The 15,144-nt window shown below is 41.8% G+C and overlaps 1 protein-coding gene across 1 annotated transcript in view; it reads right to left on the bottom strand.

The window, feature by feature from the left end:
• Positions 1-1,375: 1,375 nt before the first annotated feature.
• Positions 1,376-15,144, bottom strand: part of RAB43 (RAB43, member RAS oncogene family) — a 14,515-nt gene continuing 746 nt past the window's right edge. Inside the window, exons 2-3 of the mRNA XM_005430417.3 lie at positions 7,596-7,779; positions 1,376-6,632 (exon numbers count right to left, since the gene is read on the bottom strand). Coding sequence (XP_005430474.2) covers positions 6,379-6,632; positions 7,596-7,779 — 438 coding nt within the window. The 3' untranslated portion in view covers positions 1,376-6,378. The remainder of the gene's footprint in view (positions 6,633-7,595; positions 7,780-15,144) is intronic.

The following is a 15,144-nucleotide window of genomic DNA, read 5'->3' as shown; positions in this document are numbered from 1 at the left end:
CAGCACAGGTGGGTTTACTTTGTGTAAAGATTGCTTTAATTTGTCTAATTCAGACCACCTGGCACTCAGCAGGTCTTAACTAAAACCTCTCCTCCATGCATTGTGTTGGTTTTTATGCCAAGCTCAGAATTCAGTACTGGGATCATGCTGAACATGCTTTATAATTTAACACCCAGCAGGTGATTTCTTTATTTATTGGTTTATTTATTGATCTGTTCCTGAAGCAGAAGCAGCACCAGGTGTACAGGTAAGAATCTCAGAGTCAGATTTCCTATAGGATTTGGGATTGGTGTCTTGTTTTATGGAATTGTACCTGGGAAAATGCTTTTTGCTAGTTTAACAGTTAACTTCCTGCCCACAGATGTGGAGGAAAAATATTCAGTAAACTTTAAAAAATACAGGGGTTTTTTTGCAGGTACAAACTACATAGTGAAAAGTTAGTTCACCACAGCCAATGTAAAATAGTTGTAGTGTGTGTAGATTTCTTTTATCCAAACTATTTCACATTCTTGGGGAATTCCAGGGAGAGTTCCCAAAAATGGGAAATAATTTCTGGGAATCACATGCACTTATAACAAGCCATTAAAAGGGAAAAGTTGGGGTTTTTTTTGCCCAGACAGATTTAGAAACTCCAGTTTAATGTGTAGAAGATGAGGAAATGCAGGTCAGTCCCTCCCAGGAGCAGATGTTACTCATGACACCTGCACTGTTTCCCTCTCTCACTGATTCCCTCCAGCACACCCTGCCAGGGCAGTCACAGTAAAAATGTGTCCTTAAGGAGAATTCAGTGACAAATCCAGCTGCAGCAGCACCCTGAGGAGCCAGCTCTGGAGCCTGGCCATTGCACTGACAACTCCTCCTTTGGCACCTGAGGCTGTCATGGAAGCAGCAGACAGTGCAAACCAAGAAATTCAGTATTTGCCTCCTGTGGATCACCAACTCCCATCTGCTGACGCTCAAATTAAAGAGCCAAGCAAAGAGCAAGGGGTGTTGCTTTGTTTAATTTACTTCAATCAAGTCCAGGATCTAAACATTCCCCTGGGGAGGTACAGCATTGTTCACAGTTAATTGCAAGCACTGCGAGGGTTATCTGCACTTCTCCAACACTGAGCATTTGGGGTTTCATTCCTCATCTTCCAGACAGCTCTGCTGGAGAGTTTGCTAAGTGGAACAATTGGAAGTGCACGCATTGCTGGAGGTGATGGATATTTGGAGGGTAAGAGGAAGTTAGTTCAGCACCATTTGTTACATTTGGTCATATCTTGGTAAAAGCAGACCATACATCACTGCAGGACAGAATACATAATTTCCTAAAATTGATTTTGTTTCTCACCATATACCACAAGGTACATGCATAAAATAACAACAAAAGGTATTAATTGCCAAATGTTTACTTTAATTAAACCTTTTTTAATGATACACAGTACAATGTATCCACTACTTTGCTAAAATTCACAACAAAAGCAGGTTTCATGTTTAAAAATACTTCTCATAATAAATTCATAAATAGATGAAGGTAAAGTATAAAAAATTACTGTAGTATGCAAGCTTGCTCCCTTGTCTCCTCAAATTCCAAATCATTTAGCCAGTATTGAGATAAGAAAGTTTAAAAGCAAAACAGTTACTGATGATTAGAAATGTACAGCCTGCATCTCTCGAAAAAACCTCGAAAAGCAACAGATTTGTCCTAGAAAATGCAGAACCATTTTAACAATGTTATCACCCAAACCCCTGAAATAATTTTGGAATGCAGTGAATGAATTCAATATGAATTAGAGATTTTTTCCTTCCCCCCCAGAGGTGTGTGTGAGCCAGACTGGCTGGGATGCTCCCTTCTCTGCACTTGTGGGGTTTTTACCTGGCAGATCTCAGCGAGTGAGGCACAGCAGAGGGAAAATCTGCCTGACAGCACAGAGCACATCTGCCTATCAGAAATCTGAAACAGAAATCTTTAAAAACAGTTACAAAGAACTAAATTCACTTTCAGCTCAGTACCAGCCTGCATCTATTTTCTGTCTGGCAGGCAGGACAGGGTCTGGTGTCCCCCAGTGGCTTCCCCTGTTTTGGGAATGGTTTTTGTGTCTCACATCATTCCAACACAACTCTGTGGGGAATCCCTGACACTGCACCACCAAACCCTATCAGCAAAGTTATTCTCCTCATCAACATTATCACTCTCCTAAGAAAGCATTTATTTTGTCAAGTATCAAACTACTTTTCACACTTTATCTATTTTAATATCATTTATAAAGGGAAAAATCTTACTTATGCACAGCATTGAACTAGGAAATGAACATGAAAAATGCAGAATAATCAAGATGCTCTGCCTTTCACATTAATGATTTTTTTTTCTCTGATAATTATTTCCCTATAGTGCAAAACCACTTCCCCACAAGTTTTGTGCTTTATTTGCAAAGGTACCGAGATGCTTTTGAAGACGTTGGGAGGCATCTGCCTGCAGCTTTCTGTCTGTGTGAATTCAGCTCCTTTGAAGGTCAGGACCTTTTCAGCTCCTGGCTCACTTTTAAAAAATGTCTTCAACTTTTCAGGACAAGTTTGCATGCCATGTCCAAAGGACAATCTCCCAAACCCTTGCTGTCACGTATGACAGCCCAGGCACCCAAAAGGAGCAAAAGTTCCACTTTTGGTGAAGTTCTTGGAAATCTATCAGCATTAGCTAACTAACAGGAGAGCTATTAGCGGTTTTAGCTGGGCTTAATTTGGATTTTTCCCCCTGAAAAACCTGCTTGCCAGTACAGTGAGAGCAAGAAAATCATCAGGACTTCTCCTCTGTTCTTCAGTATTTTCATTTTTCTCAAATTTTGTTTTGCTAAGCAAACATTGGCAGGTTTCTGGGCTGGCATTTGGTTTTATATTGATGTAATTATAAATATTTGTACAAGTTCCATCCATGATGATGGACTGGATGAGAAACTGGAGATAAAATTAGCTTAAAATCAATACAAAGGGTAACAAAGGCTCCTGGGAACTACATTCTGCTGATGATTTCATTTCAGTATCTGCCTCTGCATTCCACTCCCAAGTGCTACAAGGCAGAGATCAATGTCCCCTCCTGTGCTTTTGTAATATTTTTGCACACTTTGGTACTGCCAAAAAGAAATGATAAATACTAATGCAAATACATGATCAGCCAAGGGGATCTGCTTAAAAGCAATTACTGCACCATAGCCTTGTTAATGTTCAACTGGCAGTAAAGAGATTTCCTGGCAAATGTTGATGCTGTGAACTCTGAACAAGCACTACTGAATTATTCACTTGATGTACACCAGTGCCCATTTATACCCTGAGAGGTGAAACTCAGCTTTTTACCCATAAATCTCAGGTTTATTGCTCCTCACTCTCTCCACCCAGGTAGGCTTTTGGTTTCAATAGGATTAATGGAGTTAAACCAACCTAATTCCTGAATTCCATAGCTGGGTGAGAGCCCCAGGTTTGATAAAACCTTCAGCAGAGCAGTGAAAATCTCCACATTTTCTGTGTATTTCTGGTCAAGGAGCTCCCAGGCTGGTGGGCAGTGAACAAAGGAAGGGTTTGGTAATCAAAATAAACTTTAACTCCTGACAGCCCAAGCACCACCAGCTGCTAATGTAAAAAATAAACCAGGTTGTCAGGTTTCTTCTGAAAAAAAAAATTAAAAATAAACTAAGCCGTCTTCTATTTCTTTTGTTCAGTTAAGAGGGCATGCAAACTTGTACTCCATTTGTTACAAGACAAAAGAGCCAAGAGTTAAAAGACAAAACTGATTTAAAGCCAAGGTTTTAGTTTTCTGCAGGAAACTGAAAACTAATTGGAATTGGTGCCTTCATTTAAAGTACAGCAAACAAATCACTGTTGCTGTATTGCACATTTTCTGACTGAACCAGACTCACCTGCAGACAGAGCCTCACCCTTCAAGCCTAGTTTAAGAGATAAATCCAGGCAAATTGTAATGAAAATTGTAGTGCCTGGTCTAATTCTACTTATTCACTAAACAAACCTCAAAACGAAGAGAATGGATCAATAATTCCTCAGTTCTTCATCTACTGTAAAATCACAATCACTCACTGGCTGCACTGGAAGCAGGATTTATGTTCATTTTGCTTCTTGTTCCAGTTTTAAGATGAGTTGCTATGTAAACTATGGATTTCAGTCTGAGAAGTAGCAATACTGTTCTCAAATGCAAATGGGTTTTTCTCAGCAGTGAAAGATTTGGCACTAATGCTGCAGGAAGTGGGGCTGAGCTCATCTGGGGGTCCCTGCTGCAGCAGAACTGCAGGACCACGACCCACACGTACAAACTGCAATGGGAAAATCAAATGTCTGCAAATATTCTGTGCCTGGAGGGCCTCACCAGCAGGAAAAGCAGCCACCAGCACCCAGCTGTAGCTTGACTGACTTCACAGTTTCTCCTGAGAGCAGAACACAGGGAATACACCAACAGCTCCAGGGTTTGGAAAATTCCCATTTTCATTCCCATTCCCAATTTCAAATTCCCAACTGCCTAACTGGGTATTTATTGCCTACTATCTTTGGAAGCAGGAATATCCTGGAAAACCATCCAAAAGCACTACCAAGTACTGCAGCTCAGCCTGCCCTTCTGCAGAAAATACCAGAATTGTGAAAACTATACTAGTTGAAAAATTTAAGGCCTTTTCATTCTCACAACTATAAAATTTAAAAACTAACCCCTTATATAGAAGCAAACAGGCTACAAAGCACACATTACTCCTCAGTTATCTACCTCACAGTTTAAAAAACCAGAAAGAACAGAGATTGGTTCAATATTTGCTACAGGAAGATGAATAGGATTAAAATTGGTATCCATTAGCCCTTTCCTAAATCTTCCTAATTTTCATGACACTGGATATGTTGGATGACTGAACTGGTGCAGCCCTCATAGCAAAACAATTCAAGTCCTTTCTGACCTGGATTTTTTCAAAGAGACAAGACATTGCCTTCAAATGGTGCTTCTGGAAAAGTGACTCCTTCCAATTATCAGGATTGCAAAATTCCCTTGCCATACCTGAACACCTCTGCTTTATCTGCAGAATTTAAAATATTGCTGCTCCTGCTCTCTTTGCAAATCCACTTTTGTAAGGTGCCTGAGAGTGTAACTGCAGAGGAATCCATCAGTACCTCAGCTACATCTACAAGGGACTCTACAGAGCTGCAGCTGAAAGAGCTGCATTATGAAATCTATTTTACTTTATGTAGACTTCTGATCCACTATGAAAGATTTTTCCTGCTGAGTGTTCTGAAGAAATGAGTAGCAAGTGGTAACTTGTGATAGGGAGAGGGGAACATTTGGGTACAAAGCTGGGAGGGAATCACTCAAAAAGACACTGGTCTCTCTGCACTCATGCAGTTCTCAGCTATTCTGAGGTCTTCTTTCCCATTATATGCCCATGCAGTATTTAAAGAGATGGTTTAAAAAACAAAACCAATAAAGAAATCAAATCCACTTATGCCACTGATGCACTCTGGCAATGTAACACCAAATGCCTGACAGAATGAGGCCTGTGTTTGACCATCAGGCACATGGCAAGAGAGCTTGGCTACAGCCAGGTCAAGGCTTCTCAGCTCCTGTTTCCAGTGGTGCAGGGCTTGAGTTGTGCAATGAAATGATGAGACCTGAGGGCAAAATCTCAGTGATGCTCCCACCTGGAAAGAGGAGCTATCACTGTGCAAACAACAGGCAAATGAAATGCATCTTCCCTCTCCTCAAGGCTGCTTTAAATCACCCCCCTGGTCCAGCGACAGTGCTCAGGCTGGTTCTGCTTTCTGTTAAAACTTCAAATGGTAACAAAACCTGAGAGGAGCTCCCCCACCTGGGCCTGCTCCAACAGCAACCAGCAATCCATAGACTGCTATTTGGTCCTGAAATCAAAATCTTGGCTGTTCTGGCCCTTGAAATACCATTATCACTGCCACTGCCTGGTCACTGCTGGAGTGCTGAGCATTTGGAGAGATACTGTCAAGACTGCCTGCTCCAAAAGTGACCTCCTTTGCCACAGTGCCATGCTAAATGCTCAGACCTTTGGGTGTGCATCAGTCTCTTCCCCAGCCAAATGTGTTCCCACCCCAAAACACCAAGTTCAAAGTCATTTCCTCCATTTTTGTAACTCGTATGAAGGTTACAGAAAATAAAACCGTGGGGACAAATGTTGAGTAAGTTTTTCAGAGGGTTTGACTTTTAGGACCACCTCTCCAAAGTCCCTTTTTACAAATAAGACACCAAAGCAAACAGGATTGTGTCTAATTTCTACAAAATTGCTGGTTTCACAGGAGGAGGAGGAGGATATGGCTACCATGCTACTCAGCATTAGGGTGAAGCACCATCTAAACTCCAGTAAAGTCAGGGATATCAGCTACCTCTTATCAGCAACCACACCCCCAGCCTTCCACAACGTCTTTGCTGTCAAGCTTGATGCTGTCAGTGTTCTTCTCACTGAACATGGGCCCTCCATGCCTCATCATCAGCTCTGTGGCCATCTTCACAAAGGCCTCCTCCACGTTGCTGGAGTCCTTTGCTGAGGTCTCTATGGCACAGATGATGTTGTCATAGTGTTCAGCCAGGCTCTGCGCTTCTTCCAGCTGAACCTCTCTAAGGTCACTTAGGTCAGACTTGTTTCCTGGAAGGAAAGGGAACAACACAGGGATTTGTAACTGCTTGTTTGTGTCACAGGAAGGGCTTGGCAGGAGGGGCTCAGGTTGCCTAAGAAGTTGAAGAATTTCCATTCTGTAGATTTTCAAAATGTGACTGAAAAGGCCCTGACCAGCCTGACTCTGGCCTGGCTGTGAGCAGGAGCCTGGACTGGATAACCTCCCCAGCCCTTTCCAACCTGTATTTCTGTGTTACCCATAAAGAACAGGAAAAGTAACTCAAGAGTGGTGCCTGTAGACCCTAACAGAAGGGAACAGGCTAGAAATTGAAGTCAAAACCATTCTGTGAAAACAGCAGCTGTCTGCTGATTCCTAGGGAAATCCAGAATGGTACTGCTCTTGCATTAGCAGCTCTGCAGGCCCCAAGAGCCACATCTGAGTCCAAAACTCAGCCCAAAACTTTTTGGGCTGGAAAGCAGAACTTCTAGCAAAGAACTGACAAACTCTGATTGCCCCAAAGTCCTTCCAAAATTCCCTGTCTGCTCAAGTGGGTGTGTGCTCCAAGTCACCAAAACACATCAGCTTGCTAGGATGGGGGAAGGGAAGGGAAGGGAAGGGAAGGGAAGGGAAGGGAAGGGAAGGGAAGGGCACAGCAGCGGTGCTGTGTGTGCTCCAAGTCACCAAGAAGGGAAGGGAAGGGAAGGGAAGGGAAGGGAAGGGAAGGGAAGGGAAGGGAAGGGAAGGGAAGGGAAGTCCACAGCAGCTGTGCTTCGGAACTGGGAAATCCTGGGCACCCCAGTCCTCCATTAAACGAGATGCAAAGGATTCAAAGCTGTCTACTCCTTAACAGAAGTCAACCAAAACAAAACACCCCTGCTCCAGTGAATCAGCTCTTTTGGTGAAATTTCCAGCTGGGTTATTGCACACACCTTAATCCAAGCAGAACCAAAACGTGAGGCCACATTGCACAAGCAGTGGCATTCCCAACTCACCAATGAGCAGCTGCACGATGTTGGAGCCAGCATACTTCCTGACATCCTCGATCCAGCGAGGGATGGACAGGAAGGAGCCCCTCTTGCTGATGTCGTAGGCCAGGATGGCCCCGTTGGCGCTGCGGTAATAACTCTGCGTGATGGTCCTGAAGCGCTCCTGGCCCGCCGTGTCCCAGATCTGCAGCTGAGGGGACATACCAGGGTCACACACAGGGACACACAATGACACAGTGACACACAGGGACACCCTGAACCACTCCTCCTGGCTCACAGCGCTCTGCTCTTTCTTGTGGTCTTGGAATTCAGTTTCTCAGCTTCTTTTCTATTATTTTAGCACAGTTTATGTCCTAATAACCTTGATGAATTCCAGAGGGCCCTGAGAAAATTCCGGTAAGAACAGTTACAAGGGGGATGGCTGGTGCACACTGCAGTCTAAGTGGTTCAGATACACTGCTACAGTGACACACAGTGACACACAGCAGCTGCTCTCCTCAGCCAAGGGACAGGACTTGATCCAAATCTCCTGTCTATGCAATGCATTCTAGCCCTATGTTTATCTAGCCTGTTGTACATGATCTAAGGATGAGAACATATGCTTGAGAACCTTGATACAGACATATATATATAACAACTACACACATATATATATATATGCATATATACAATAACTACATATATATATATATATGTATATGTAATCTATGCTGAGAACCTGGCTGCTCAGAGTTTGTACCTGCATCACTTGGGACCCTGGTTTCCTGCCAGCAAGCTCTTCCTGTGGCAGATTTTGGAACTCTCAGGTGTGCCCAGCCCTTTGTCACCCCTGGCAGCAGAACAGGGTGCCAGCCTGCAGCCAAGGTCACCTGCTGTGTCACTGACACTGCAGGTGGGTTTTGGCCACCACACCACCTGTGGCTCTGCCAGTTGTGCAGGGCAGGAACAAAGGGAGCAGGATGTGGTCACATAATCTGAGAGCACTGAGGCTGCTTTAGAATGAAATATCAGACAATGAAAAGAATATATATAAAAGAGTGTGTAAACAATATGCCAGCAATCCTAGGTCTCAACAAAGCCAGTGAAGGATCTGTCAGTGTCATCACCTGCCCTTTTCTGGGTGGTAAAACACACATTACAACTGGGCAGGAAGAAATTCTTAAATACTTTTTCCTAAATCCAGCAGCATAAGAATTATGAGTTTGGTATCAGAGTTGGAGCTCCCAGTACTAGATGTTCCAGAGGAAGAGACTAAATAATTCAGAGTGGACAAACACAGCATGCTGCTCATAGGGAAGTTCTTCATAAATCCCATTGTTTTTTAGGTTGTCTGATGTCCTGGAAAATGATGGCTTATAGTCCAGGATCTTCTAATCTAAAGTAACTGTGGATGTCCTTCCCCTCAGTATAAATCTAAAATCCTTTCTGAAGGATCTTCCAAAGCTCTTGGCTTCAATATACAGTCACACTGAAATGAAAGAACTTCCTGCTATGAATTTATGCTCTGCTGCACTTTCATGTCTCTATCCCAACTGATAAATGGGAGAGCACTGCCTGTCTTTTTGTACCATTCCTTGTATTCTGCATCTCCACTGAAACAGGACATAAGCAAGTACTAGTGGGGTTTTGAGTCCTCCCATTGCATGGACCTTTTATTTGTGGTTTCCCCTCCCTCTGAACCTCCTTATTCTGAAGTGTTATCAACAACTTAACACAATGTGCCAGAGCTATTTTATACCAAACAATATGGAACCACTTTTGCTTTTATTTCTTTTGCACAGTAGCGTTTTCTTTGTCTCTTCTGACTGTGCTGCATTTTTGAGCAGCAACTTTCCCTTTGGAAAAGGCTGTGCTGATAAGATCTCATTTCCTGTGCTAAGCAAGCACTCAGATCCAGCTGATATATGTACAGCTGAGAGGGAATCAATCCCAGCAAAAAGGAATTCTCAGAGCAGGGGAAGGACTGTAATGGACTCAGAAAAGCACAAAGCAACGATTATTAATGAAACAGATAATGGCTCAGAGCAGTCAGCAGCAATTAGCAGGGACCAGAAACTGGGGGCAGGTTTATGGTGATCTCTGCACTCGGGTCTCCCACCAGCCCTTTGTGCTGGTTAAATCTCAGCACCTGATTAGGTCAAGTGCTAGAAAAGGCTCAAGATGATTACCCAACTCTTGGGAAGGGCCCGAGGGATTCTGTGCGCACAGACAAATTGGAAACACTTGAATTAAGAAATAAAATTGTTTTGGCTTACACTTTTCCTGTGGTGTAAATAAAAGTGCAGAGTGACTGAGCTAACAACAATCCCCCCTCCAGTTTGGAAGCTTGAAAACCTCGTTTGGGCACATAATTTTTAATTTGAATAATGTCTTCTAGCATTAAGAATACACACTATAGACACAGCAAGGAGGTATTATGAACCAGATCACTTAATGAAAAGCAAGTTGTATTTCTAAAGGGAAAATACAGCTACTTTGTTTGACAGCATCTTTAGAAAATTCAAAGAAAAATAATTTCATGTAACATTAATCAGTCTGATACACGGTTAAAAATATAATTTGAGTAATTACAAAAATATCAGTTCTGATCCTAAGTAAACACTATTTTCTCCAGCATGTCTACAGAGATAAATTTCACAGAATTCTACTGAAAAAGAACCATGACAACTATAAAAAAATACCAATGACAACTATAACTTTAACCAGACTGTGCACAGTAAAAGTTTTATATAGTATTTCTGTTAAACTGTATTTCAAGCACAAGAGCAAGTAACTCTTGATAAAAAATAACAATTGAAAGCTCTTTGGAAAAAAAAATGTAGTCTTAGTATTTCTCATTTCAAAGTCCCTCAGTTTAAGTTAAAAGTTAAATACCAAAAGAACTGTACTAGCCACAGGTTACAAAAAAAGATATGCTCATGTATTCTTTTGTATTGTACAAGTGTATGATGTATGTTGTAAATTACATAATTATTAATTTTGAACATTATTCATGAAAACAAATATTTTAAATAAAATTTAACAAATAAATTTTATTATTTTAATAATAAATAATTAATACTAATAATAAATTATGTTTAATTATTACTTAATAATAATAATTAATATTTAATTACTTATTTCCTTAATTTAAATGCTTCAGCTTTGTAAATAACATGATGGCAGCCACGTCTGTAACTCAGTAACCTTTTAAAGCTGCTCCTGATTTTGTAATTACTTTGGCAGCTCCTTTGGTGTAAGAAAGGCAGGAAGAAGTTGGGATTGCTGGAGAATTGTGCTGAATTCATTTGAAACTACTAATTAGAAACACCTATGAAATCAGAGATTGGTGGCAGGGAGACCACTGCTAGGAAGAGAACAGGGAATAAATACTCCTTGTTCAGAAGGAATATGGCAGAATAAAGGAGCCACCTTTCTCATTGTTTCACTAATTGTTTCACCACTGAGTACTCATTTAATCACAAACATTAATTGTTTCACTACTGAATACTCATTTACTCAGTAAAGCTGGTTATTTTGATCTCAGCTTGGAACCTTTTGGAGAGCCACACTCCTCATGGTGGCACATAAAGGACAGTGAGAGACCCCCAAAAAAATCTGGGACAAGGAGGGTTTCAACTGGATGTAAGAGGAAACCTGTTCCACGAGGTGCCCTGGAAGATCATTCTGGGGTGTTTGCTCAGGCTTACAGAAAGCAAATTTTGAGCTACAGGGACACAGAAAATGCTGAAGATGTGAGTGGCAGGTTGGCCAAAGAGCACAGTAAATGACCATTATCAAATGGGCCAGTGTGGCTGTTCCTGCATTGATCAACATATTCTTTATCAAAGGTTAATGCTTAACAGATGGCCCCAAGACACAGTACATAATTTCTCCCTCCCTTACTTCCTACATAATTTATTAAGTACTTTCCTGATTCTTCTAAAGTACCACAGTTCAGGTGTGCTTTTGCTTGTGGAGCAGCATAAATAATGACTAAGTGCATCCTCCAGCTGACACCTTCCTTTGCAAAAACAGAAATGTCACTTTTGCAGTAAAATTCCATAAAATGTCCCAGCAGTGAAACTGGACCTGAAGACTGTGCTAAATGACTCTTAACCAACTGTGTCTGAGTCCTGTCATCTCAAAAGGCAAACAATAACATACATTCCTGGAGGCTGGCAAATCACAACACTTGCTCCTAAAAACATTTACTGAAACAGCCTTGCAACTTAATCCAGGCAGTTTCTGCCAAAAGCAACATCTCTGTGGCAGTGCATTTCAATTTAAAGTGATATTCATGGACAGAGCAGGCAGGATAAACTGCCCCATTCAAATGTTTCTCTACACAATTTTCAGAAAATGAGGAATCCCTCTTTTTTTGGGAATGTAGCGTTCCCATTTGCTGCAGGTTATGAGTGTCAAAGGAGTTGACAGTGAGCTACATTTTCCTCTGGATATCAAAGAATATTGCTTCCAATAGGTCTGCTTTTATCTGTGCAGCAAAGGCCTTAAATCCCCAGTCAGGAGACAGGACACTTAACAAGACACAGTTCTGTATTAGTGGCAATTTGGCCAGATCATGACATAAAATATATTTTGGGCCATTCTGAAAGGAATGCAGTTCACAGCCATGAGGCCTGAACCAAAGCCAATAATCTTAATAACATATGGGCTGAAAAAGCCTGTAAAAGAAAAAGTGCAATGGTACTTCTTAACTTAAATACCTCTTCAAATAAAGAAGTATTTGTTGTAAAAGGAACGTGTTTGCAACTGTTCTTCTCTCCTGCTACTTTCTGAAAGTTATACTGAGGGAGAAAAACTGTGGCATAGAGGAAAAAACACTTTATGTAAAACACTATGAAATGACAGCATAACGTAGGCATTAAAGGCAATTAATTAGCTCACAGGAGGTAATTCATCAAAAGAAAAAGACTTTTGTTATTACTAACCATGATTTATGGACTTGGACTTAGGAATGTCCTTGCCTATCATTATGTAAAATCTTGGTTCCAGCATTTTATAAATATCTTTTCTTACAGTGATATAACAGTTATAAAACGTTTTTGTTCTGTTTGCCAGACTTTTTCTATCACTCAAAGAACAAGTAATTATTTTATCAATAGGACTTTAATCACTATGCATTGAGTGATTACCACCACTTTTGAGTGATTAACAAGACCAACTTTCAGGCACTACAGTCTGCACTCTAGGATTCAGCCAGCCAGGCAGGATGGCTTTTAGAGAAAGCAGCATGCCACAATTTCAAACAGCATGTACTAGAACATTTCTGTAAATGAAGACAGCCTGCAGACATTCCACAAAGCTGATCCCTTTCTATATGAAGTTTAGTCAGCTCCAGCAGTGTGTGGAAATCCACATGAGACACTTGAAAGAACACAGCTGCAAGGTGCAAGGAAGGCATCAAGTTTCATAAATAATTTAAAAAAAAAAGTTATTTGCAGCACCTTAACCTTCAGTATTCCAACAGGCATCTTTTCCCTTATCCAAAAAAAACCCAACAACACTCCACATCAAAAGAAAGTGAGACCTAAAATCCTTGGGTTCCAAATGTTTCAGAAATGTTACGTAACTAATGGGAACATCTGAAGTTTGAAATAGACAGAGGCACATTTAAGCTTAAATTGTTTGCTTCAATCTCAAAATAAGTGTTGGGTTGCAGTACTACCCTTAGCCAGACTAAAAATGAAGTTCAGGCCACTGGGGAGGGGGGACAAGCTTTTGTAGACACTTTGTTTTTAAGGAATGTCTAAAGATGAGCCTGTAAAATATTACAACAACAGGAACTATCTCATTCCTGCACCATTTGCTAAACAGAAAACAACACTGTCTTGAGCAGCATAAACCCCTAAGGAACTCAAAGCAGCAGACAACTACCGGGCCTGCTTTTGTGAGGCAAGAAGTGCAAGCAGAGTGTGCAAGGGAGATCAAAAAAGTGCAAGGAAATGCTTCCTTATTTCCTGATTCCAAGAGCATGCTGAGCAAAGCTAACCCAGTTAGACGGGCTGCTCTGAAATCTCAATCAAACTGGAAAACTCTGATTTAAACTTGACATATACTCCTCATCTTAACTGACCAAACAAAAAAAACCCTCCAAGGAAATGCTTTCATTTTCAGGCTGTGTCCCTGACCCAGCAGCTGACAAAAGTATCTGTAAGGTCAAACAGCAAGTGTTGGATTAATTTCCCTGAAGTAACACTTAAAATACTCTTCTTCAATATCTGCATTCCTCATTTTTTTCTAAGTGGAAGTACAGAACAGCCCAAACAAAAAGAAAGCTTCAAGACCTTGAACTCCCTGCCTTGTTTCTTTGTAAAACACTTAGAAATAATTCAGGTTTTGTTACAGCCAGGCTACTAATCCTGGAACACCCAGGTGTAAGCAGTAACAACAGAAAAAGCACACCTGGGAAGTCAGGCTGGTTTCCTGGGGCACTCCTGCAGCCCCTGGCACCAGGGACACATTTGTCACTCTCTGTGTGCCCGGCAGTTAAACAGAGGCAGGTTTCCACCTTAAAGGAGAAGCCCCACTCCTCACTCGGCAGGAAGCGTGGGAGAGGCACCGCCAGCTCAAACAGAAAACCTGAGTTTGCTCTTCAGCTCCTTAGCCAGACGTGACAGGGAAAGGCGTGACAGTATCAAGGAAATAAACACCGCTGCAGGGTATGGCTATGGAACTGCTAATGCCTCTCTTTTCCTAACAAATGCCAGCCTTCATTTCTGTTTTCTGCAACTTTCTCACCTTAATACTCACCAAAGATAATTTACAAGAAAAAACCAACAGAGGACTTTGACACCTACTTTGGTAAACACAGGCCAAAACTTAACGGCATCACTGCATTTGTGTGCCACCAAAAGCTTTACAATTCCATCATCTTCCTCCGGGCAGTGACTGAATTAAATGCTTTTTAGTCTAACTGGGGATAAGGATAGCTGCAGGACTCCGTTCTGGAGGGGCTGGTGAACGGACTGATCTACTATATTTGTAACCTTCACTATAAACTATATAAACTATTTATATAGTTTATCTAGTATAAAACCCTAGATGCTTTAAACATTTTCTCCCCACTGTTCATTTGCACTCCCTGTGCTCAGAGGGTGAGAACAGTTGCAGAAATCTGTGCCACTGAGAATCTGAGGACAGATCCATGGGGTACATGTCCTGGGCTCCTTCTAACCCTAACAACCAGCTGATTTCCTCCAGCATAACCAAAAAAAAACCAACAAAAAACAAACCAGATGTCAAATTTAGAGCATATTGGTTCTATAAAGAAGAACCGTGAAACCGGCACTTCCTGTGACACCCTGTAAACAGTGTCTTAAGATAATAGCATGCCTAATTTAAGAACCTTCTCTCAATCTGCCAGTTCCACATCCCTTTCTGGAAACACGGCAGTCCAGCTGAGCTTTCTTCTGCCTTGTAAACACATCAGAAAGGAGCCTGAGCAGAGAGGGGCGCAGCTGCGGCTGGCGCAGCCGGGCTCAGCCAGGGCTGGCCCCGGCTCTGGGCGGAACCGGCCCGGCCCTGGGTCACTGCGGGCAGCCGGGGATGGCGG

Source organism: Geospiza fortis, unplaced genomic scaffold (genome assembly GCF_000277835.1).
Source record: "Geospiza fortis unplaced genomic scaffold, GeoFor_1.0 scaffold1212, whole genome shotgun sequence".
Classification (NCBI taxonomy): Eukaryota; Metazoa; Chordata; class Aves; order Passeriformes; family Thraupidae; genus Geospiza; species Geospiza fortis.
Note: the sequence above shows the minus strand (reverse complement) of the source record. Positions and strands in the feature narration are given on the sequence as shown.